The 23,177-nt window shown below is 44.2% G+C and overlaps 1 protein-coding gene across 2 annotated transcripts in view; it reads right to left on the bottom strand.

Moving 5' to 3' along the window:
* Nucleotides 1-23,177, bottom strand: part of LOC124000361 (unconventional myosin-XVIIIa-like) — a 117,519-nt gene that overhangs the window by 66,354 nt on the left and 27,988 nt on the right. The window contains exons 3-15 of one of the 2 annotated variants that reach the window (XM_046306667.1): nt 17,467-17,554; nt 17,149-17,255; nt 16,806-16,982; nt 14,782-14,992; nt 14,414-14,657; nt 14,098-14,161; nt 13,684-13,828; nt 11,219-11,230; nt 10,324-10,494; nt 8,056-8,146; nt 7,759-7,951; nt 6,840-6,926; nt 510-648 (exon numbers count right to left, since the gene is read on the bottom strand). In XM_046306667.1, coding sequence (XP_046162623.1) covers nt 510-648; nt 6,840-6,926; nt 7,759-7,951; nt 8,056-8,146; nt 10,324-10,494; nt 11,219-11,230; nt 13,684-13,828; nt 14,098-14,161; nt 14,414-14,657; nt 14,782-14,992; nt 16,806-16,982; nt 17,149-17,255; nt 17,467-17,554 — 1,729 coding nt within the window. The remainder of the gene's footprint in view (nt 1-509; nt 649-6,839; nt 6,927-7,758; nt 7,952-8,055; nt 8,147-10,323; nt 10,495-11,218; nt 11,231-13,683; nt 13,829-14,097; nt 14,162-14,413; nt 14,658-14,781; nt 14,993-16,805; nt 16,983-17,148; nt 17,256-17,466; nt 17,555-23,177) is intronic. The other variant, XM_046306668.1, reaches the window with a different exon arrangement.

The following is a 23,177-nucleotide window of genomic DNA, read 5'->3' as shown; positions in this document are numbered from 1 at the left end:
GGGACAAGTCTCAATGTCCTTGAGTGCCCAGCCAGAGACCGGACTTGAACATCTCTGGAGACACCTGAAAACATCTGTGCAGCGATACTCCCCATCCAACCTGACAGAACTTGAGAGGATCTGCAGAGTAGAATGGGAGAAACTCCCCAAATACAGGTGTGCAAAGCTTGTAGCATCATACCCAAACCTGTTTTAACTTTGTCATTATGGGGTATTGTGTTTAGATTGATGAGGGGGGGGGGGGGGTAACTATTTAATCAATTTTAGAATAAGGTTGTAACATAACATTTGGAAAAAGTCAACGGGTCTGAATAGTTTCCGAATGTATATGAAGAAAACAACCGACAAATAAATCAATCACCAAACAGTATATTTACTAACCTCCTCTGTTATTGGTAATGGAGGTTAGCATCCCTTGGTGGTATGATCTTTGTGCCTCTAACTTTCTCGTATGTGTGTGTGTGACTGAGTGAGTGATGAATAACAGATTTGACTGTGTATGTGTTCACCTTTGCCCTCTCCCTCAGCAGGGCCATAGTAAAGGAAGAGGCGTCCCAGTAGAGTATCCTCTGAAGCCCCAGGCTGCAGAGCCTCCTCTTCCATCAGCCACAACAGGCCCCGAGCCTCATCAGTCCTCAGCGTCCGCACCTGGCACACACACATACACTGGTCAGACATGCCTCTACCCAGTCCTTCGGATGGTTGTACAGTGCTTTCAGAAAGTATCCATACCCCTTGACGTATTCCACATTTTGTTGTGGTACAAACCCATCTATACACAATACCCCATAATGAAAAAGTGAGAGATTTTTTTAAAATCCTAAAAACAAGTTATTCACACACCTGAGTCAATACATGTTAGAAACACCTTTGGCAGAAATGACAGCTGTGAGTCTTTCTGGGTAAGTCTCTATGGATTGTACAATATTTGCACATTATTCAACGTCTGTCAAGTTGGTTGTTGATCATTGCTAGCCACCATTTCCAGGTCTTGCCATAGACTTTCAAGAAGATTTAAGTCAAAACTGTAACTAGACCACTCAGGAACATTCAATGTCGTTGTGGTAAGCAACTCGTGTACATTTGGCCTTGTATTTTAGGTTATTGTCCTGCTAAAACGGTAAATTTGTCTCCCAGTGTCTGGTGGAAAGCAGCCTGAACCAGGTTTTGCTCTAGGACTTTGCCTGTGCTTAGCTCTATTCCGTTAATTTTTTATCCCCCAAAAAAACCCTAGTCCTTGCGGATGACAAGCATACCCCATAACATGATGCAGTCACCACTATGCTTGAAAATATGAAGAGGGCTACTCTGATGTGATGTTGGATTTGCCCCAAACATATTGCTTTGTGTTCAGAACATCAAGTACCTTTCTTTGCCACATTTTTTGCAGTTTTACTTTTGTGCTTTATTGCAAACAGGATGCATGATTTAGAATATTTGTATTCTGTACAGGCTTCCTTTTCACTCTTTTAGGTCATTTAGGTTAGTATTGTGGAGTAATTACAATTTTGTTGATCCATCCTCAGTTCTCCTATTACAGCCATAAAATTATGTAACTATTTTAAAGTCACCATTGGCCTCATGGTGAAATCCCTGAGTGTTTTCCTTCCTCTCCAGCAACTGAGTTAGGAAGGACACCTGTATCTTTGTAGTGACTGGGTGTATTGATACACCATCCAAAGTGTAATTAATAACTTTACCATGCTCAAAAGGTATTTTTATTGTCTGCTTTTTAAAATAGTTTTATCCATCTACCAATAGGTGCCCTTATTTGTGAGGCATTGGAAAACCTCCCTGGTCTTTGTGGTTTAATCTGTGTTTGAAATTCACTGCTCGACTGAGGGCCCTTGCATATGATGTAGTCATTCACTGCTCGACTGAGGGCCCTTGCATATGATGTAGTCATTCACTGCTCGACTGAGGGCCCTTGCATATGATGTAGTCATTCACTGCTCGACTGAGGGCCCTTGCATATGATGTAATCATTCACTGCTCGACTGAGGGCCCTTGCATATGATGTAATCATTCACTGAGGGCCCTTGCATATGATGTAATCATTCACTGCTTGACTGAGAGCCCTTGCATATGATGTAATCATTCACTGCTCGACTGAGGGCCCTTACATATGATGTAGTCATTCACTGCACGACTGAGGGCCCTTGCATATGATGTAATCATTCACTGCTCGACTGAGGGACCTTGCATATGATGTAATCATTCACTGCTCGACTGAGGGACCTTGCATATGATGTAATCATTCACTGCTCGAATGAGGGACCTTGCATATGATGTAATCATTCACTGCTCGAATGAGGGACCTTACATATTATGTAATCATTCACTGCTCGACTGAGGGACCTTACATATGTAGTTATTCAAAAATCATGTTAAACACTTACTGCACACAGAGTGAGTCCATGCAACTTATATCCTATTTTTACTCCTGAATTTATTTAATCTTGCCATAACATAGGGGTTGAATACTTAGACTCAAGCCAATTCAGCATTTCTTAAAACATAATTCCACGTTGACATTAGGCTGTAACAACAAGGGGACTAAAGTCAAAGGGTGTGAATACTTTCTGAAGGCACTGTATATCAGTAGAAACACCAGTCTCACCAAAATACACAGAAACAAGACTTACTGGGCCCATAGCTTGCTTTTCAACCTATACATACTTTCTCACTTCAGCAAAGACTCTCGGCCAGCTCAGTCATACTCACACTCCAAGGCCTGAGGTGAAGCCAGCTCTCATAATAAAAACCCTCTACTTTGTAGGAATCATTCTATAAGCCTTTGGCAATGTTGGCAAATGTTTGTTACAAGGCTTTTCACCTGTAATAGCACAGCACCTTTCTCAACTCTCCGGACTAGATTTCCACAACAAACAGTAAAAACAGTGTAATTGAGGCAACTGATCATATTTACCGCCAAAATATTTCACTGACAACACTGGCCAAAATCAGTCTTGCCTACTACTAAAACTACATACTGTGTACTAATCACGCTACATACTATTTCGAACACACTTTAGTTATGCAATAAGCAACAAATATCAACATACTAGGCTGAGAATGTGTCATCTAATGAGCAATGGATTTCATTCCAACCATTTGTTCATTTTGGTACAGCGCGTCACCTTATGTAATTATCATGTTGTCAAACACACGCGTCTCGAAAGACTATTCTCTTCCTCAAGCGCCTGCATCGAATTCTACCAGACGAAAATACAAAATTAGTATGACATCCTGCCATTTAAAGCTCAAATTTCACATACTATAAAATGTTTGATTTTGGCATACCCAAAATGCTTACTATTTAGAGTGCAGTGTGGGTATTCAGAAACGTCCACTGCTTTCAGATTAAGGCTTTAATTGAATAACAACCAGAAAAATACAGTAGTTTTGTGGTCCTTCTGTAGCTCAGTTGGTAGAGCATGGCGCTTGTAACGCCAGGGTAGTGGGTTCGATCCCCAGGACCACCCATACATAGAATGTATGCACACATGACTGTAAGTCGCTTTGAATAAAAGAGTCTGCTAAATGGCATATAAAAAATAAAAAAAATAAAAAAATATATAAAAAAATAAAGCAATTGTAGTAGTGTGTTTTGTGAGGTCCAGACGCCAGAGAGAGACAGGCCATTAGACATGGCTCTCATTATGTCTAGTATCAGAGAAAGAGCTCAGAGAGCATTCAGGAAGCCTGCACTCTACACAGGCCACTTCAGCAATTATCACTAGAATGCCAGTCACAACTGAGACTTTTGGTATAACAGAACTCTAAACCGTTTCTCTTGAAATGGCTCTTTCTAAATTAAAGAATATACAGTGCATTCGGTAAGTATACAGACCTAGACTTTTCCCCCCCAAAAAAATGTAAGTTACAGCCTTATTCTAAAACTGATTAAATACATGTTCCTCCCCATCAGTCTACACACAATACCCCATAATGACAGATAGGTTTAGAAAGTTTGCAAATGTTTTAAAAATAAATAACAATAACAGTACTCAGACCCTTTGCTATGAGACTCGAAATTGAGCTCAGTTGCATTCGGTTTCCATTGATCATCCTTGTGATGTTTATAAAACTTGATTGATTGAAGTCCACCTGTGGTAAATTCAATTGATCTGACATGATTTGGAAATGCACAAACCAGACTATATAAGGTCCCACAGTTGACAGTGCATATCAGAGCGAAAACCAAGCCATGAGGCCGAAGGAATTGTCCCTAGAGATCAGAGACAAGATTGTGTCGAGGCACAGATCTGGGGAAGGGTACCAAAAAATTGTCTGCTGCATTGAAGGTCCCCAAGAACACAGTGGCCTCCATCATTCTTAAATGGATGAAGTTTGAACACCTAAGACTCTTCCTATAGTTATTTTCCCAGCCAAACTGAGGGAGGTGACCAAAAACCCGATGGCAACTCTGACACAGCTCCAGAGTTCCTCTGTGGAGATGGGAGAACCTTCCAGAAGGACAACCATCTCTGCAGCACTCCATCAAATCAGGCCACTTCTCAGTAAATGGCACATGGCAGCCTGCTTAGAATTGCCAAAGGGCACCTAAAGCACTCAGACCATGAAACAAATAAATATGTATACCCACTTGGCAGACTGAACAAAATGCTTCAGTGTTTTTGGGGATAGGGGGGGCGTGGTCGATGGCGCTGTTTTAAAGCCAATTCCCAGCAATTCTACACATTTTACCATTCGGCTGAGAGAAAAAAAAAGTGGGTTTTGAAGCTAATTTCCTGCAATTCTACAAAATTTGCCATGGCTTTTTCTGTATTCTTATGCTGAGTTACTCAAAAATAACAAAATCCAAAAAAGGGGGGCCCCATGCCATGACATTTTGTGAATTTTAAATTCTCCCTGACTGTCTAGTTTTGATTTTGGTGGTTGTTAGTCAAGACTCAAATATGATCTTGTAAATACATAGCACCATTATCGTTTCTATATACCTGATCTTACTCATTTAAGTTTACACTGAACATTTTTTGGGGGGAGTAGTGGCAACGATTTAGCAGCGGCTAAATTAATATAGGGGAAACTCTGACACTTAACATTAAGGGATGATAACTACTACTGTTGTATATACAAATAAATAATCCCTTGGTCAGATTGGACGTGCACACGCTCGCAGCCACACACTCCCACACATATATAAAAAAAGCCTCTTCCTGGACCACTAAAAGCCTTCAGTGAACCCATGGGTACTGAGTTTTTAAATGTCAAGGGCCAACATTTGAAGAGTGTCAGTGTAAATTCAACTGTCAGCTTTCATCCTTGTGTCTCGACATCAACAGAGTGCTCTCTAATGTTGTGGGCGGTGCCATTCTTTTGCTTTTGTCAGCCTTTAAAAAGGCTTTGGCCTTTTGCAGCCATCTGCTGTATACTGGTTCAGTGCTTTTGAAGACTGCTCCAGCAGGGCCAGGACCCCTTAAAAAGCAGAGTACTCAACGCAACCAACCAGGAATTACTATACAGCTAGCTCTGACACTGTCAACACCGAATCATTTCTGTTTCCATGGCACACACTGGAGGAGAAGCAAAAAAAGAGCTTTTCTTCCACCAGAGTAAGTTTCCTAGTTTTGTTTGCTGAATGAAATATCTTCCTTCTCCTTCACATTTCTTCCTGTTGGTTCCTCTACACAGGCATTAATATAACATGCTCACTCTGAGGTGAAAAATAAACTAAATATTCAACTGAAAATTATAAAACCTGCAAACATGTATCAAATAACTCTCGACTGACTCACTGTGAATCTCAAAGAACTCATGAATGTAATTATAATATGCATAAAGGTGCACTGTGAACTGTGTGGCAGTCAGAGAGGCAGGGTGCCATGATTACAGAGATCTGGCAGTTGAAAGTGCCAAACGATTCATAAGGGAGTTCATGTGAAATAACGGGTCACTGGACCTGTGCCAATATCAAAACTGAAATCCCATAGAAAAGGTGAGAGAACTGCTGTACAGCATGAAGCTGCCATGGTCAGAAAGGTGAGAGGACTGCTGTACAGCATGAAGCTGCCATGGTCTGTCACGCCCTGGTCGAAGTATTTTGTGTTTATCTTTATGTATTGGGTCAGGCCAGGGTGTAGCATGGGGTTTTTGTATTGTGGTGTGTTTTCTCTTGGGGTTTTGGTGTTGGTATTGGGATTGTAGCTTAGTGGGGTATCTAGCAAAGTCTATGGCTGTCTGGAGTGGTTCTCAATCAGAGGCAGGTGTTTATCGTTGTCTCTGATTGGGAACCATATTTAGGCAGCCATATTCTTTGTGTTTGTCGTGGGCGATTGTCCTTAGTGTCCTTGTTCCTGTCTATGTGTTAGTGTACACAAGTATAGGCTGTTTCAGTTTTCGTTACGTTTATTGTTTTTTGTAGTGTTTGTATTTAGATTCGTGTTACGTTTGTTTATTAAAACATGGATCGCAATCTACATGCTGCATTTTGGTCCGACTCCCCTTCAAACCAAGAGAACCGTTACATGGTCATAGAAAGGTGAGAGGACTGCTGTGGTCATAGAAAGCAGGACTTCGTTTAAATTCTCAATGAGGTAAACTCGTGTGAATATAGCTAATTTTTGTATATTTTTTTAACCTTTATTTAACTAGGCAAATCAGTTACGAACACATTCTTATTTTACAATGACTGCCTACCCCGACCAAACCCTCCTGTAACCTGGGAGAAGCTGGGCCAGTTGTGCACTATCCTATGGGACTCCTGATCACGGCCGGTTGTGATACAGCCCAGGATCGAACCAGGGTCTGTAGTGACACCTCTTGCACTGAGCTGCAGTGCCTTACACCGCTGCGTCACTAAGGAGTGTACTTACCAGGGCTTGACTTGGCGCTTGGTCTACTGCAGCTACAGACAGAGATGTGCTGGGCTCCATGTCATCTAATGCGAGCTCTATGTTTTCCTAAGGGGGGACAGAGGGGATGATTAGGAACCAATGACAGTAACATAGATCTGAAGGGCACCAAGTTTTTAGTTGTCTACTTTAGGAATTAGTTCATTATGTTACTCATTATCAGCTACAGTATATACACATAACAATAGTAATACAATTGTTATAAACTGCTCAAAAACTGTTGACAAATGGCAGACTATGAAAGTAAAACCATTGTGTTTTGTACAATGGGAGTGATTAGACATCAGGACAGAGTTGTCAGGGATAATTCAGCCCTATTATGACAGGTGTATAGACTAGCATTAGAGAGTAGATCTGCTCATAAACTGCTGGTAAATGGCTACAGGCTATGAAAGTGAAACCATTGTGTTTTGTGCAATGGGGTGATTAGCCACACATCAGTTAGGACAGAGTTGTCAGGCATAATTCAGCCCTATTATGGCGGGTGTATAGACTGGCATTAGAGAGTAGATCTGCTGTCTGAAGAGAAGTGGCAGTTAAAGACAGAGGTGTTATTCTTCATCAGCCAGCGAGGCCCATAAGCAGCTCCACTGCCTCGCAGCTCAACCCAGCTCATACAGCCAGTGATGAGTGAACACGCTTTGGGCCCGGCAGGGGAGGAGAAATGGTAATCATATGGGCCATTACATGGGTTCACTGTGTGACTGACAGTATTGATGAGGGGGTGGAAACCATGAGATCTATGAAGTTCTAATTTGCCATGGCTTACAGGAAGTAATAGTGTGTCATCTTATGTCCAGTATGTGTATTTGAATCCTTAAAAGTGTCTGTGTGTTTACATATGAGTTAGTGTGTGTGTGTACTGTTCATATTAAGCTACCTCTTTGTATCTCTCTAGCTCCTGTACAAAGGTGCGCTGATAGAACAGTGTCTGCAGGCGCTCCTGGGTGTAGTTATGGCAGAGCTCTTCAAAGGTGGCTCCGCGCTGCCGCTTGGCCAGGCGAGGGTTCTGGAAGCCCGGGGTGTCCACGATGAGCAGGGAGCACAGAGAGTGCTGGCTGGACTTCAGAGCACTGGCACGCACACACACACAGTCAGACCAACAACAACAAAAAATCAGAGAACGAGCTGTAGTGGTGCATGCTTGCGTCATCTCCCTGGTAAAGTGGTGACTAACCGGTTGATGAGGGAGACAAGGAGGGTGAAGAGCTCTGAGTACAGCCCAGATGCCATGGCTTCTAAACACTCCATGGCTGTGGCCTTGGAACCTGGTGGGAGAATAAGTGAAGAGACAAATTCATAACGTCCCCATCATCAGATCAGACAGCATAGAGTGCCTTCGGAAAGTATTCAGACCCCTTGATTTCTTTTCCACATTTTGTTACAGCTTTATTCTAAAATGGATTTTAAAAATATATTTTTTTTAAATCAGCAATCTACACACAATACCCCATAATGACAAATTGAAAACAGGTTTTTAGAAATGATTGCAAATGTATTAAAAATATACATCTCAATTAGCTTATTTACATAAGTATTCAGACCATTTGCTATGAGACACAAAATTGAGCTCCCGTGCATCCCGTTTCAATTTCCATTGATCATCCTTGAGATGCTTCTTCAACTTGGAGTGCACGTGTGGTAAATTCAATTGACTGGACATGATTTGGAAAGGCACACATCAGTCTATACAAGGTCCCGCAGTCGACTGTGTGTCAGAGCAAAAACCAAGCCATGAGGTCGAAGGAATTATCCGTAGAGCTCCGAGAGAGGATTGTGTTGAGGCACAGATCTGGAGAAGGGAACCACCAAGACTCTTCCTACAGCTGGCCGCAAGGCCAAACCGAGCAATCAGGAGAGAATGGCCTTGGTCTGGGAGGTGACCAAGAACCAGATGATCACTCTGACAGAGCTCCAGAGTTCCTTCCAGAAGGACAACCACCTCTGCAGCACTCCACCAAACAGGCCTTTATGGTAGAGTGGCCAGACGGAAGGTCCAGAAGTCCCATAAAGACTCCCAACAAGATTCTCTGGTCTGATGAAATCAAGATTGAAATCTTTGGCCGGAATACCAAGCGTCACACCTTGAGGAAACCTGGCTCCATCCCTACAGTGAAGCGTAGTGGTGGCAACATCATGCTTTGAGGATGTTTTTCAGAGGCAGTTACTGGGAGACTAGTCAGAATCCAGGGAAAGATGAATGTACCAAAGTACAGAGAAATTAAAACCTGCTCTGGACCTCAGACTGGGGTGAAGGTTCACTTTCCAACAGGACGACGACGCTAAGCACGCAGCCAAGACAGCACAGGAGTGGCTTCGGGACAAGTCTCAATGTCCTTGAGTGCCAGCCAGAGCCCGGACTTGAACATCTCTGGAAAGACCTTAAAATAGCTGTGCAGAGACGCTCACCTTCCAACCTAACAGAGCTTAGGAGGATCTGCAGAGAAGAATGGGAGAAACTCCCCAAATACATGTGTGCCAAGATTGTAATCGCTACCAAAGGTGCTGCAACAAAGTACTGAGTAAAGTGTCTGACTACTTATGTAAACGTAATATTTCAGTTGTTTTTTTATTTGATAAATTTGCAAAAAAATTATAAAAACCTGTTGTTGCTTTGTCATTATGATGGGGAAATAAATATTTGAACATTTTTAGAATGAGGCTGTAACGTAACAAAATGTGGAAAATGGAAAGGGATCCGAATACTTTCCGAAAGCACTGTTCATAGCACAGGCATGGAATGCTCGGCTCATTCCAGTGAGTGTGTCATTTGAAATGGGATAACTGCAGGAAACCAGCTACACCTAGTACCATTGCCCCTGAACCTGAGGTGGTAACAGAGGAAGACCGGGAAATCCCAACCATGTCTGATGGGTGGCAACATTATTGTATCCTACTGGCTCTGTATTCTACTCACAAAGCAGAGTAATCTAGGAAAGTTTAGACTTGACTTGTCAGCAGTGCTCAGATCAAACCACACACATCCACATGTACACCTCAATGCAGTGTGCATCTGGTAAACCTTTGCGCAGATGAGAAAGTTATCCCATGTCAGTAAGGTTTACCAGGTGCCCAGTGCCATGAGGCATGGATTTCTGCGTTTTAGAAGAGAGGACATAGACACGGTAAAATAAAGGCTAACTGTCCAGTTCTCCTGTGATATGGTTCTAACTGCATATATGTCCTTCAAAGTATGTGTGTCAACGCCTGATAAAACTCTGAGGTACTGTAGATGTGAAAATTATCTATGGAATGAAATACTTATTTCAAGGGCAATGCATAAGGAAGACTTCCTAAAAATCCTCCTGATATTTGTTGTATACCTACCCATCAATAACCACTATGGGACTGCGGTAGTCATTGCTTGGATAAGCTTCAACTTTCAGAGGAGCGTGTCCCCCAGGTGATGAGCTGAGGGGCCATGTGTGTGTAGTCCCAGGTGTACCTGAGAAGTCTCCTGCTGCATCGTCTGTCCCCTGGCATATAGAGCTGGCTCTGGGCAGGGGGCCCTTGGCCTGGTGCTTGAAGATGGAGGAGGAGAGCTCTTCTAGAGTGCAGCCCAGCAGGTAGGCAGCCTTCTGCGCCCATTCATGACGTGCAAACTGTTTCCTACCGGCTGAGACAAACAGAAATGCAACCATTATCTCCTCTGCCAACAACCATGGGGACAGTATGTCTATCCACGACAGGAGAATACAGTTATTGACAGAGGCGGTGTGTGTCTGGGTCAAGTCGACCCTTCCCAGGCTAACACAACTGTGATAGTAGAAGAGCTAATAACAACCTCATCAGGATAGTGAAATGTAGCCTATTCAAACCACATTCAAGGTACTGTGCATCTAAGTAGTATAGATTCTACATTCTCTTCTACAGTTCCATTAGCTTAAAGCTTTTTTGTCAATACCATTTAACATAGTTCTGAAAGCTCTTACATTTCTTTCAATGTAATTTTTTTCACAGCCAAGTCCTTCATCCAGACATACACAGGAAATAATTACAGGGACTATCATTCCAAAGTATGAAGTTGCAGAAACACGAGCCTCGGTCTGCAAACCATGTCTGGTGGATGGGTGATGAGTGGATAGAAGTGGGTTTTAATTTCAGTGGTATTGGAGAGGAACCCTCCCTCAGACACTTAAGAGGGCGACTGACTGTGGAATGCTGGTATCTCCCCGTTTCATCGGGCCTATGAGAGCGTCACATGCCACCATGTTGTGACAAGCCAGAAGGCAATTAAAGAAAAGGACTTAGAACTTCATTAAAATGCTAATGACACCATGTCAGCTCTCAGTGATAAAAGCACAGTCAGAACATAACAATATGGAGAGGGGTGTTTTTACCTTTGTCTGCGTCTGCAATGTAAGTAAGAACAGGTCATTAGAACAGAACAGTTGGAGCAACAGTAGCAATGTATACAGTACATGAAAAGACAAACACCACTCTAACAGCAGCAACGGGCATGCTTTAACAGGATCTGACCAACACACTGCATTCAGGAGCTTCATTGGAAAACAATGGACTAAGAGTTGAGGAGTTGAACAGCCCACACTTGTCAGAATACCCAATCAGCCTCCGGTTCATTCAGATCTACTGAGAGCAGGTGGATACGGTCATGCACTTCTTTAGTGTATTGACACTGAAACTCATGATAAATAAAGGTCTATGCTGCCCTCTGGTGTTACCTAGTCAAACTGCACTGCTTATCATTATGATGCTTCATCGAACCTCTACTCAACTCACCCATTTCTAAACTCTCTATAAGACGACAAAGATGTTTTAGTATTATAGGGGAGGGCAGCAAGTGTTACCATATTTCCACCAAGTGGCAACAGAGATTTTTTTGGTCAATCTGATCTGGCAGATTGTAACCCAACAAATATGCATCTTTATTTTTTATTGTATTTACTTATTTTATTTAACTAGGCAACTAAGTTAAGAACAAATTCTTATTTAACATGAGGCCAATTGGGCCAATTGTGAGCCACCCTATGGAACTCCCGATAATGGCCGGTTGTGATACAGCCTGGAATCCAATTAACAGCCAAATAACACTTCAGAGACAGAGAGGAAGAGAAGGAGATCAAAACAGTAGAAGACACAAAAACACCCAGAAGGATGTTTGTTTGGGATCATTTCCAATTTCCTCTATGACTGACACTGCAGAGAAGGCAATGTTGGACCATGTGAATAAGCATGCCAACTGCTCACACATTCATTTCAATTAGTACAGTGTAAACAATCCGTCTCGTTCTGGGCTGTCAGGCAAATAAACTCTGCAACAAAACAAAAAGTCCTCTCACTGTCAACTGCGTTTATTGTCAGCAAACTTAACACGTGTAAATATTTGTATGAACATAAGATTCAACAAATGAGACAAACTGAACAAGTTCCACAGAAATGGAAGAATGTGTCCCTGAACAAAGGGGGAGGGTCAAAATCAAAATAAGTGTCAGTATCTGGTGTGGCCACAAGCTGCATTAAGTACCGCAGTGCATCTCATCCTCAAGGACTGTACCAGGTTGGCCGGTTCTTGCTGTGAGATGTTACCCCACTCTTCCACCAAGGCACCTGCAAGTTCCCAGACATTTCTGTGGGGAATGGCCCTAGCCCTCACCCTCCGATCCAACAGGTCCCAGACGTGCTCAATGAGATTGAGATCCGGGCTCTTTGCTGGCCATGGCAGAACACTGACATTCCTGTCTTGCAGAAAATCACACACAGAACGAGCAGTATGGCTGGTGGCATTGTCATGCTGGAGGGTCATGTCAGGATGAGCCTGCAGGAAGGGTACCACATGAGGGAGGAGGATGTCTTCCCTGTAACGCACAGCGTTGAGATTGCCTGCAATGACAACAAGCTCAGTCCAATGATGCTGTGACCCGCACCCCAGACCATGATGGACCCTCAACCTCCAAATCAATCCTGCTCCAGAGTACAGGCCTCAGTGTAACGCTCATTCCTTCGACAATAAACGCAAATCCGACCATCACCTCTGATGAGACAAAACCGCGACTCGTCAGTGAAGAGCACTTGTAGACAGTCTGAGCACTGATGGAGGGATTGTGCATTCCTGGTGTAACACAGGCTGTTGTTGCCATCCTGATGTTACGATCCTGTGCAGGTGTTGTTACGCGTAGTCTGCCACTGCGAGGACTATAATTGGATTTTTATGAATTATCTTGAAAAACAGGGTCCTGAAAAAGGGACGCTACTTTCTTTGCTGAGTTTAGCAGTCAAACACAATGGGTTTGTCCTCATCGGAGGCACAGCAGCTAACAGACACTGAGAGCTTTCCAATGACAAGGCATTTAGTCAGCTTAAGGCTGAAGTTGGGCTGAGACTTTTTGCTTCTTGAGTTGGAACACTTAAAACTCTTTAGTTGTCGCCCGACTGTCTCAAACTGACACCAACCATTTTGATACTTGTGTTTCGCATGGCTGAACGGTAAAGGAATGCGATGAACATCTCCGCTGCAGATGGTAAAACATGTCATTATTGAAAGTGCTCATAAACTTCACAACTGTCAAATGTTATCAATATTCTCAGCTTGAAAAGCTCCTTGAAACAAACAAAAGGCCCTGGATAGATGGCAACACAATGAATGCTGTTATTTCAGAATACACCCAGTGTCTCTTTGCTTGGCTTTACTCTTTCAACTACACTATGAAAATGTATTATATTTTTGTTGAATACAGAAAACATGCATCTGCCATGTAAGTTTTTCATGGAATATAAATACAGAATGCAGCTGCATTATTAGCCTCTGGACTGACCATCTGACATAGTCTCAGAGTAGGCTCCTTACCCTTGGTGGCTCCTGCAGCTCCTAGGTGATAGATGGCCCCCAGGACTAGCCAGAAGGCCCTCTGCTCCTCCCCACTGATGCCCAGGACCTTCATGGCTGCCTGCAGCTTGGTGAACTGCTGGGAGGCCCGCTGCTTGGCTTCAGACTGGGTGAGCACGGGGGGAGAAACGACAGGTGTTAATATGGACTGGATTTACTAGAATTGTACCTTTATTTTAACAGGGATTTTAACAGCTCCATTGGGAGCTCTGAATCTCACAATTACACAACAAGTTACAGAGGAAATACAGCATCAAATCAAATAAAAAAACACTCGTATAAAAAGCAGTACGAGTCGATTCATACAAAACCAAATAACACTTTCCTGACACAAGGTCTTTCCCACAAGGTCCTTGGGGCCCTGGATAAAGTTACCTTGGGTTGAGGCACGATTCCGAAAGCACTGTTTTCGGCAAAGTGGTTGAAGTGCAGCTTAGTCCTGGGTAGGCAATATGAGACAAGCTGTCATTCAGTCACAATGACAAGAGTATACGTGACAGAACTATGAGAGTTTCTGACCTTCAAAACTCAAGACACTTTAAAGTAAATGAAGGACAGAGTGAGAGAGAGAGAAAGATGGAGAGGTGTAAGGGAGAAAGGTAAAAGGGGGAGCAGAGAAAGAGAGGAAGCGAGTGTTCGGCAAGGGTGAAGGTCCACTCCACACAGAGGTCTGAGGAAGATGACAGCTTACTTGAGTGAGCTGTCAGCTCCAGCCATCATGTAGTAGAAGACATTGAAAGTGGACTCTCCCTCTGGCCGCCTGGTCACTCTTGACTTCTCTAACAGCATGGTCTGAATGGAGGCCGAGGCCACCTGACCAGCCTGGTCAACATCCAGGCACACGATGTGAGAGAAGCGACTGGCGTTTCCATTCGTGGAGGTGGAGCTGTTCCCAAAGGCCTCCAGGATGGTGTAGACTGCCTGCCACTTCTCCGCTGGGAGACACACAGAAACAGGCCAAATAGGGAATAGCAGGCAAATAATGGACTTGCAAATGAAAAAAAAATGTAAATAAGTTGTTCTGTAAAGTACTGCATGTTCATTCCCCTCAAAACCTACCAGAGAAGGTCTTGCCGGTGCTGCCGGCGATGGTGACCAGGTACTGGACCAGGTGTTGACAGTTGGTGGTCTTGCCGCTGCCGCTCTTGCCCAGCAGCACAATGGACTGGTCCTGACGGGTGGTCAACAGGTTCCTATAGGCTGACTGGGCCACGCCATAGATGTGAGGCGCTGTGTCCTCCCTCCTGCACCCCTTAAACATGTGCATCACCTAGAGAGAGAGAGGTGAGGGGAGTGTCATTCTCACCATGTATGCTCTTTCTGGTGTACATACAGTGGTGAGAACAAGTATTTGATAACACTGCTGATTTTGCAGGTTTCCTACTTACAAAGCATGTAGAGGTCTTTAATTTTTATCACAAAAATCACATTGTATGATTTTTAAGTAATTAATTTGCATTGTATTGCATGACATAAGTATTTGATACATCAGAAAAGCAGAACTTAATATTTGGTACAGAAACCTTTGTTTGCAATTACAGAGATCATACGTTTCCTGTTATTCTTGACTTGGTTTGCACACACTGCAGCAGGAATTTTGTCCCACTCCTCCATACAGACCTTCTCCAGATCCTTCAGGTTTCGGGGCTGTCGCTGGGCAATACGGACTTTCAGCTCCCTCCAAAGATTTTCTATTGGGTTCAGGTCTGGAGACTGGCTAGGCCACTCCAGGACCTTGAGATGCTTCTTACGGAGCCACTCCTTAGTTGCCCTGGCTGTGTGTTTCGGGTAGTTGTCATGCTGGAAGACCAAGCCACGACCCATCTTCAATGCTCTTACTGAGGGAAGGAGGTTGTTGGCCAAGATCTCGCGATACATGGCCCAATCCATCCTCCCCTCAATACGGTGCAGTCGTCCTATCCCCTTTGCAGAAAAGCATCCCCAAAGAATGAGGTTTCCACCTCCATGCTTCACGTTTGGGATGGTGTTCTTGGGGTTGTACTCATCATTCTTCTTCCTCCAAACACGACGAGTGGAGTTTAGACCAAAAAGCTCTATTATTGTCTCATCAGACCACATGACCTTCTCCCATTCCTCCTCTGGATCCTCCAGATGGTCATTGGCAAACTTCAGACGGGCCTGGACATGCGTTGGCTTGAGCAGGGGGACCTTGCGTGCGCTGCAGGATTTTAATCCATGACGTCGTAGTGTGATACTAATGGTTTTCTTTGAGACTGTGGTCCCAGCTCTTTTCAGGTCATTGGCCAGGTCCTGCCCATGTAGTTCTGGGCTGATCCCTCACCTTCCTCATGATCATTGATGCCCCACGAGGTGAGATCTTGCATGGAGTCCCAGACCGAGGGTGATTGACCGTCATCTTGAACTTCTTCCATGTTCTAATAATTGCGCCAACGGTTGTTGCCTTCTCACCAAGCTGCTTGTCTATTGTCTTGTAGCCCATCCCAGCCTTGTGCAGGTCTACAATTTTATTCCTGATGTCCTTACATGGGTAGTTCAGCTTTAATATTGCAGATAGATTATGGGTTCTATCAATGTAATTGTCTGCATCATTTCCAACCCCCCATATATATTTGTTTACATGTTTTTTCCTTCCTTATCATGTCCCCTAACCCTGCCACCCTCCCCTAACTGGAGTAAACTAATGGACAACAATACTTAGGCTTCCACTTCCAGTTTATACATACAATTCACAGACAGTATTTTTTACATTAGTTATCTTATTTTATTTGTTTTTATTCCTTTAAAGTCTCACCTTTAGCTCCCATCTAGCATTTATTAAGACCATCAATTATAATTTACATATTTTTCAACTGTGCTATAATGTTTCACAAATGTAAATTACAGGTTAACATTTTTACTCAGAGTATTATTATAGTATTGACCGATTGACTACTGTGTTACCCTTCCTGCAAATACCCTTCCTTCATGTGGTACCCTTCCTGCAGGTACCCAAGAATGTAGTATAATAATTTAAAATGTAAAAACTCTGGTGTACTTGCTACTCTCCTAGAATATATCCCCTCCTCTATCCTGCTAACCGCAGGCTCCACCCAGAACAGTACCTTCTCAGAGTACATGGAGGGAGCGCTGATGGGGTTGATGACCACCATGTTGGGTCCAGCTTGGGTGTGGATGAGGTTGCCCCCGTAGCGCTGACGCAGGGAGTGCATCACACTGGACTCATTGAGGTACTGCAGTGAGGACAGGTCCTCCACGCGGTCAAACGATGGAGGGTTTGCCTACACATGTGGGTTAGAGGATGGTATTCAAAGAGGTGATACGCCACAGACTCTTCTCTTCAGATAATGACCCAATAAAAGTACTCTGATCCAATAGGAGAACAATTCAAATTAGGTGCATTACAGGGGCCAGTCACCATGTACATTTTGGTGAGTTTAGGTTTACCTTCTCCACATCATCCTCATCCACATCCAGCAATGAGCCGTCGCTCTCCAGTCTGATCTTGACTGTCCCCTCTGGCAGACTGCCTGGCTCCGTCTTCAACAGGGTCGCTGTGGTGACCAATCAGAACAGATTCAGTATCATTATGATCTATAGCCACAGATAAAATGTTTCTCTAGGCTGCATCATGTGTTATACTGAACACACTTACAAATTCAATACCAATATGGCTTACTACTTCAGTCAGTATATCAAGAGCAAATTGAACATGCATAAATGTTGATCATATTGGGGTGAATGGTGGCGTTCATCTCTACTAACCCAAGGAAAAGCCATCCTTGTGAACCAGCCATACTTTCTCAGTCCCGTACCAGGCCTTCTCAGCAGCTATCTGCTCCTCAGTCTTCACCTGTGAGAGAGCAGGCCCAGACAGGGTTAGTACATTTCTAAAAGAAGAAAAGCTAGAAGACAGGCGCAGAGGTGTACAGTGCAGTTGGAAAGTACTCAGACCCCTGGACTTTTTCAACACTTTATGTTACAGCCTTTTTCTAAAAATAGATTTTTAAAAATGTTTTAATCAATCTACACAAAATACCCCATAATGACAAAGCGAAAACAGGTTTCATTTTCTTGCAAATGTATTTTTTTTAAACATACCGGTACCTTATTTACATAAATATTCAGCCCCTTTGCTAGGGAGACTCGAAATTGTGCATCCTGTTTCCAGTGATCATCCTTGAGATGTTTCTACAACATGACTGGCGTCCACCTGTGGTAAATTCAATTGATTGGACATGATTTGGAAAGGCACACACACACACACACCCTGTCAAAATAAAAAAAGGTCCCATTGTTGACAGTGAATGTCAGCGCATAAACCAAGCCATGGGGTCAAAGGAAGTGTCCGTAGAGCTCAGAGACAGGATGGTGTCGAGGCACAGATCTGGGGATGGGGTCAAAGGAAGTGTCCGTAGAGCTCAGAGACAGGATGGTGTCGAGGCACAGATCTGGGGATGGGGTCAAAGGAAGTGTCCGTAGAGCTCAGAGACAGGATGGTGTCGAGGCACAGATCTGGGGATGGGGTCAAAGGAAGTGTCCGTAGAGCTCAGAGACAGGATGGTGTCGAGGCACAGATCTGGGGAAGGGTAACAAAACATTTCTGCAGCATCGAAAGGCCGCAAGAACACAGTGGCCTCAGTCATACTTAAATGGAAGAACCAACAAGTTAGGAACCAACAAGATTCTTCCTCTGGGGCAACACAGGAGTGGCTTTGGGACAAGTCTCAATGTCCTTGAGTGGCCCAGCCAGAGCCCAAACTTGAACCCAATCGCACATCTCTGGAGACCTGAAAATAGCTGTGCAGCAACACTCCCCATCCAACCTGACAGGGCCTGAGAGGATCTGCATAGAATGGGAGAAACCCCCCAAATACAGGTGTGCCAAGCTTGTAGCGTCATACCCAAGAAGACTAGAGGCTGAAATCGCTGCCAAAGATGCTTCAACAAAATGCTGAGTAAACGGTCGGAATACTTATTTAAATGTGATTTCAGTTAACACATTTGGGAAAAAAATATTTTAAAACTGTTTTGCTTTGACCTTATGGGGTATCCTGTGTAGATTGATGAGTAAAACATGTTTTTTTAATCAATTTTATAATGTGGCCGTAAAGTAACAAAATGTATAAAAAGTGAAGGGGTCTGAATACATACACCCAGAGAGATGACTGAGATGGATGTACGAGCAACAACAGTAGAAAGGTTGACATCCTCAGCAACCAGACATCTTTGAACTGGAGGACTGGAACAAGTGGGAAATGGGCTCTGGTTTTGCATTGCAGTGTCATCCTCTCCGTGAGGGAGCAGGAGTTATGTTCTTCCCCATGGAACACTCCCCCCACACTCTTACCTTACCAAACCCCCACCTGGCCTGCAGAAAGCCCCTCATGGCCCACTAGTCTCTACTGTGTGTGTTTACCATCAGACGAGACGGCCTTCAGGGAGGAGGTGAGGGACCTCGGAGTGTGGTGTCATGAAAATAACCTCACACTCAACGACAACAAAAGGCGATGATTGTGGACTTCAGGAAACAGCAGAGGGAGCACCCCCCTATCCACATCGACGGGACAGTAGTGGAGAGGGTAGTAAGTTAAGTTCCTCGGCGTACACATCACGGACAAACTGAAATGGTCCACCCACACAGACAGAGTTGTGAAGAAGGCGCAGCAGCTCCTCTTCAACCTCAGGAGGCTGAAGGAATTTGGCTGGTCACCAAAAGCACTCACAAACTTCTACAGATGCACAATCGAGAGCATCCTGTCGGGCTGTATCACTGCCTGGTACGGCAACTGCTCCGCCCACAACCGTAAGGTTCTCCAGAGGGTAGTGAGGTCTGCACAACGCATCACCGGGGGCAAACTGCCTGCCCTCCATGTCACCTACACCACCCAATGTCACAGGAAGGCCATAAAGATCAAGGACACTGACTCAACACACTGACTCAATTCCAGCTACTTTAATAACGGGCATTGATGTAAAAAATGTATCACTAGCCACTTTAAAACATACTCATCTCATTTGTATATACTGTACTCTATATCATCTACTGCATATTGCCATATTTATGTAATACATGTATCACTAGCCACTTTTATGTTTCCATACCCTACATTACTCATCTCATATGTATATACTGTACTCTATATCATCTACTGCATATTGCCATATTTATGTAATACATGTATCACTAGCCACTTTTATGTTTCCATACCCTACATTACTCATCTCATATGTATATACTGTACTCTATATCATCTACTGCATATTGCCATATTTATGTAATACATGTATCACTAGCCACTTTTATGTTTCCATACCCTACATTACTCATCTCATATGTATATACTGTACTCGATACCATCTACTGCATCTTGCCTATGCCATTCTGTACCATCACTCATTCATATATCTTTATGTACATATTCCTTATCCCTTTACACACTTGTGTGTATAAAGTAGTAGTTGTGGAATTGTTAGGTTAGATTACTCGTTGGTTATTATTGCATTGTCGGAACTAGAAGCACAAGCATTTCGCTACACTCTCATTAATATCTGCTACAATTTGATATCACCCCCTGCCACCAAAGTACTGAGAGCCCACTCTCACAGAAAGGATAGGAAGTCACAAATAAAGCCTGCTACATAACCGAACATCATTACACAGCACAACACATGACTGTACTGGCTGCATATCAGCACAAATATTTATGAAGAATGTGAAAGAGATATAATATGAACAAACTAAACACACATCATATGACAATCGGTGGATTAACTCATGCAATTTGAGTTACTAGGTTTTTCTCTAACAGGATCTGAAAATCACTAGACAAGCATACACTCACTGTAAACCTACTAGACATGGTAAAATTAATAAGTCATGTATTTCATGACTTTCTCAATATTCTACCAGTTCATCACAGATACAAAATCCCTGCTGAGGATGTAGGCTCTGTGATTCACACACACACACACCAACACATCCAGGGCAGGACTGAGGGAGATGCATGGGGTATTGCAGTCAGGCATAGCAGTGGGCAGACCTTGGGTTGAGAGGCAGCCATGTGGGCCAGGAGGGCCACATCCACCCATGTCTGGAGGAGGGCAGGAAGAGGGGGTCAATCCAGAGGTCAACTTTAAGGACCATACCGCATGTTCAAACACATGCCAACAGCCAAGTAACAAGTATCTTTTGTGAATTTGGGTGGAAGGTTGGATAACACATGCAGAAAATAACTGACACCCACACGTTGGCTGTGAAAAACAAAATAAAATCACTGTAGTCAACTGAAATAACTCGTTAATCCTTCTAGCTTTACCAGTCTAAATGATTATGTCCAGCCAAGGCAGTCTCTGTGGGAGAGGGTAGGTCATTACTGGGACTTCCTGCACTGCTTCACGGACAGAGGGAAATAATTCAGTCCACAGCAACATGGTGAGGGAACAAGTATGGGGTGCATGCAGAACCCCTAGGGGGTCAGACAGGGGTAGGGGACGGAGAGGTCAGTTAAAAGAGCAGGCGAACACTCCAGCACGAAACATGAGCACACACTTCAGCCAAGCCTTGTGTGAGAGCAGTGATAGGGGACGGACAGTACCTGAGAGGCCGCCACCGGATACGCAGACAGCAGCAAGCGGAGACGAAACACACAGAGACACAGAAAAGAAGAGACTGCAGAAGGAGGACTGAGGAGATATTAAAACTGTGTTTTTAGAGTGGATTTGAGAGCTGGGATCAACAGGTACAGTCTCAATCCAACATTAAATAAAACAGACTTCAACCTCAGGGGAAATTCAAACCCATTTGTCAGAAAGGGAATGCCAAAAGGACAGAATACATACATGTCAGAACATAGATAATCCTGTGGATTGGGTAAATGAGGACCCACACAGGAGCCTTATTCATAGGACCTTATCCATAGGACTAAGGAGAGCTCCTAAGCCATGATAGGAGGCCATATGACAGACTGATGTAGGCTACATACACTAAACTGAAAAGACATCACACAGATGCTGCTAGTCAGGGTTCCAATTACAACACCACAGGGTACCTCCATAATTCAAAACCCTGCTGCTCGTGGGCAACACCAGTTTGGGGTCATCAGACAGACAGTGCACCTGTCCCCATGCTGATGCACAGCAGGGTGGCACGGACCCATGGCAAGGTAAGACTGGGTAATAGCACAGCAGACCAGGCAGACATACAGGCTGAAAGAGGATGTTACAGTAGAGACAGCTCCGGTGAGGTTCTTCCTCAGACGCCTGTGGTTCTCCTGTGTAGGGACCAGCTCCAGAACCTACAGTAGGTCACATCATCAACACAGGTGAGAACAGGTTAATAAGTGTTCAGTGCACATATCAGAACCGCATGCTCCATTGACTGTAATACTCTATGAGTCAGACATTTGAAGGTAAGCACTCTGTACCTCTGGTTTCTCTACAGCCAATGAGCGAGAGGCAGGAACTAACCCTGGGAGGGGGGCAATAGGGTCAGATAGGGAGGCAGGGATGAAACCTGGGGGCCAGGCAAGAGGATTTTGTTTTGGGGCAGGAATGAAGCTTGGAGGGCCGAGGGGGTTGGCTTTGGCTGTGGGTATGAACTATGAACCCTGTTGGAGGGATGAGGGGGTTTGATTTGGGGGGAGCTGGGATGGGAGGAACAGATGGAGGAGGAGCAGGAGTGGACATGGAGGTGGGCCTCCTCTGCTTTTTCCTCTGGACGCTCCTGGCTCTCTACTTCCTTCTCCTCTTTGTCCTCCTTACGGTCCTGGGTGAGGGTGAGAGGCCCAGTGCTCCTTGGTCCTCCCTCAGCCCATCAGGCTGGCCAGGCCCATTGAGATGTTATCCTTCTTGTCTGAGGAGCGAAGTCTTGGGAACAGATGTGGCTATAGGGGCAGCTTCAGCTGGCTCTGTGCTGGAGGCTTGAGGCTGCTCATCCACCCCAGGAACGACCCTGCTAACCACTCCCCTAACCACCTTCCTGGTGGGACCCTGGTCCTCTGTGCTCTCCTGCCTGGAGGCGGTGGTGGCTGGTGGGTCAGGGCCTCCCATTGCACTCCTGGTTGTTTCGCTGGTTGATGTGTCAGCAACTGTGGGTCACCACTTGCTTCGGTTTCAGCTTCCTCACCATTAGACTGAACACACATAGTAAAAAGAGGAGCCAATCGCAGAGATACTGTGTGTCAGACCCAAACCTTTAGCGTTTCTGTTCATAAAAGCACCATCTATTGTTCACTGGCCAAAGCCCATGTTATTTGTGGAGTGGCTGGTGGCCATACGGTAGTTATATTACACAAGCAGCTGTCTACTCTCCAGGAAAGACAGATGTGAAAAACATCCAACAGCAGACATGAACTATGTCTAGCCCAGTATTTCACACCGCACTTGCCTACTTTTAAATCTTGAAAATGGCTACACAGAGATTACACAGAGATAAGCTCTAATAATACCTTGGATCATAATGACTGGAAGAAATC

This window comes from Oncorhynchus gorbuscha, linkage group LG16 (assembly GCF_021184085.1).
Source record: "Oncorhynchus gorbuscha isolate QuinsamMale2020 ecotype Even-year linkage group LG16, OgorEven_v1.0, whole genome shotgun sequence".
Taxonomy (NCBI): domain Eukaryota; kingdom Metazoa; phylum Chordata; class Actinopteri; order Salmoniformes; family Salmonidae; genus Oncorhynchus; species Oncorhynchus gorbuscha.
This window is presented reverse-complemented; position numbering and strand designations above follow the sequence as displayed.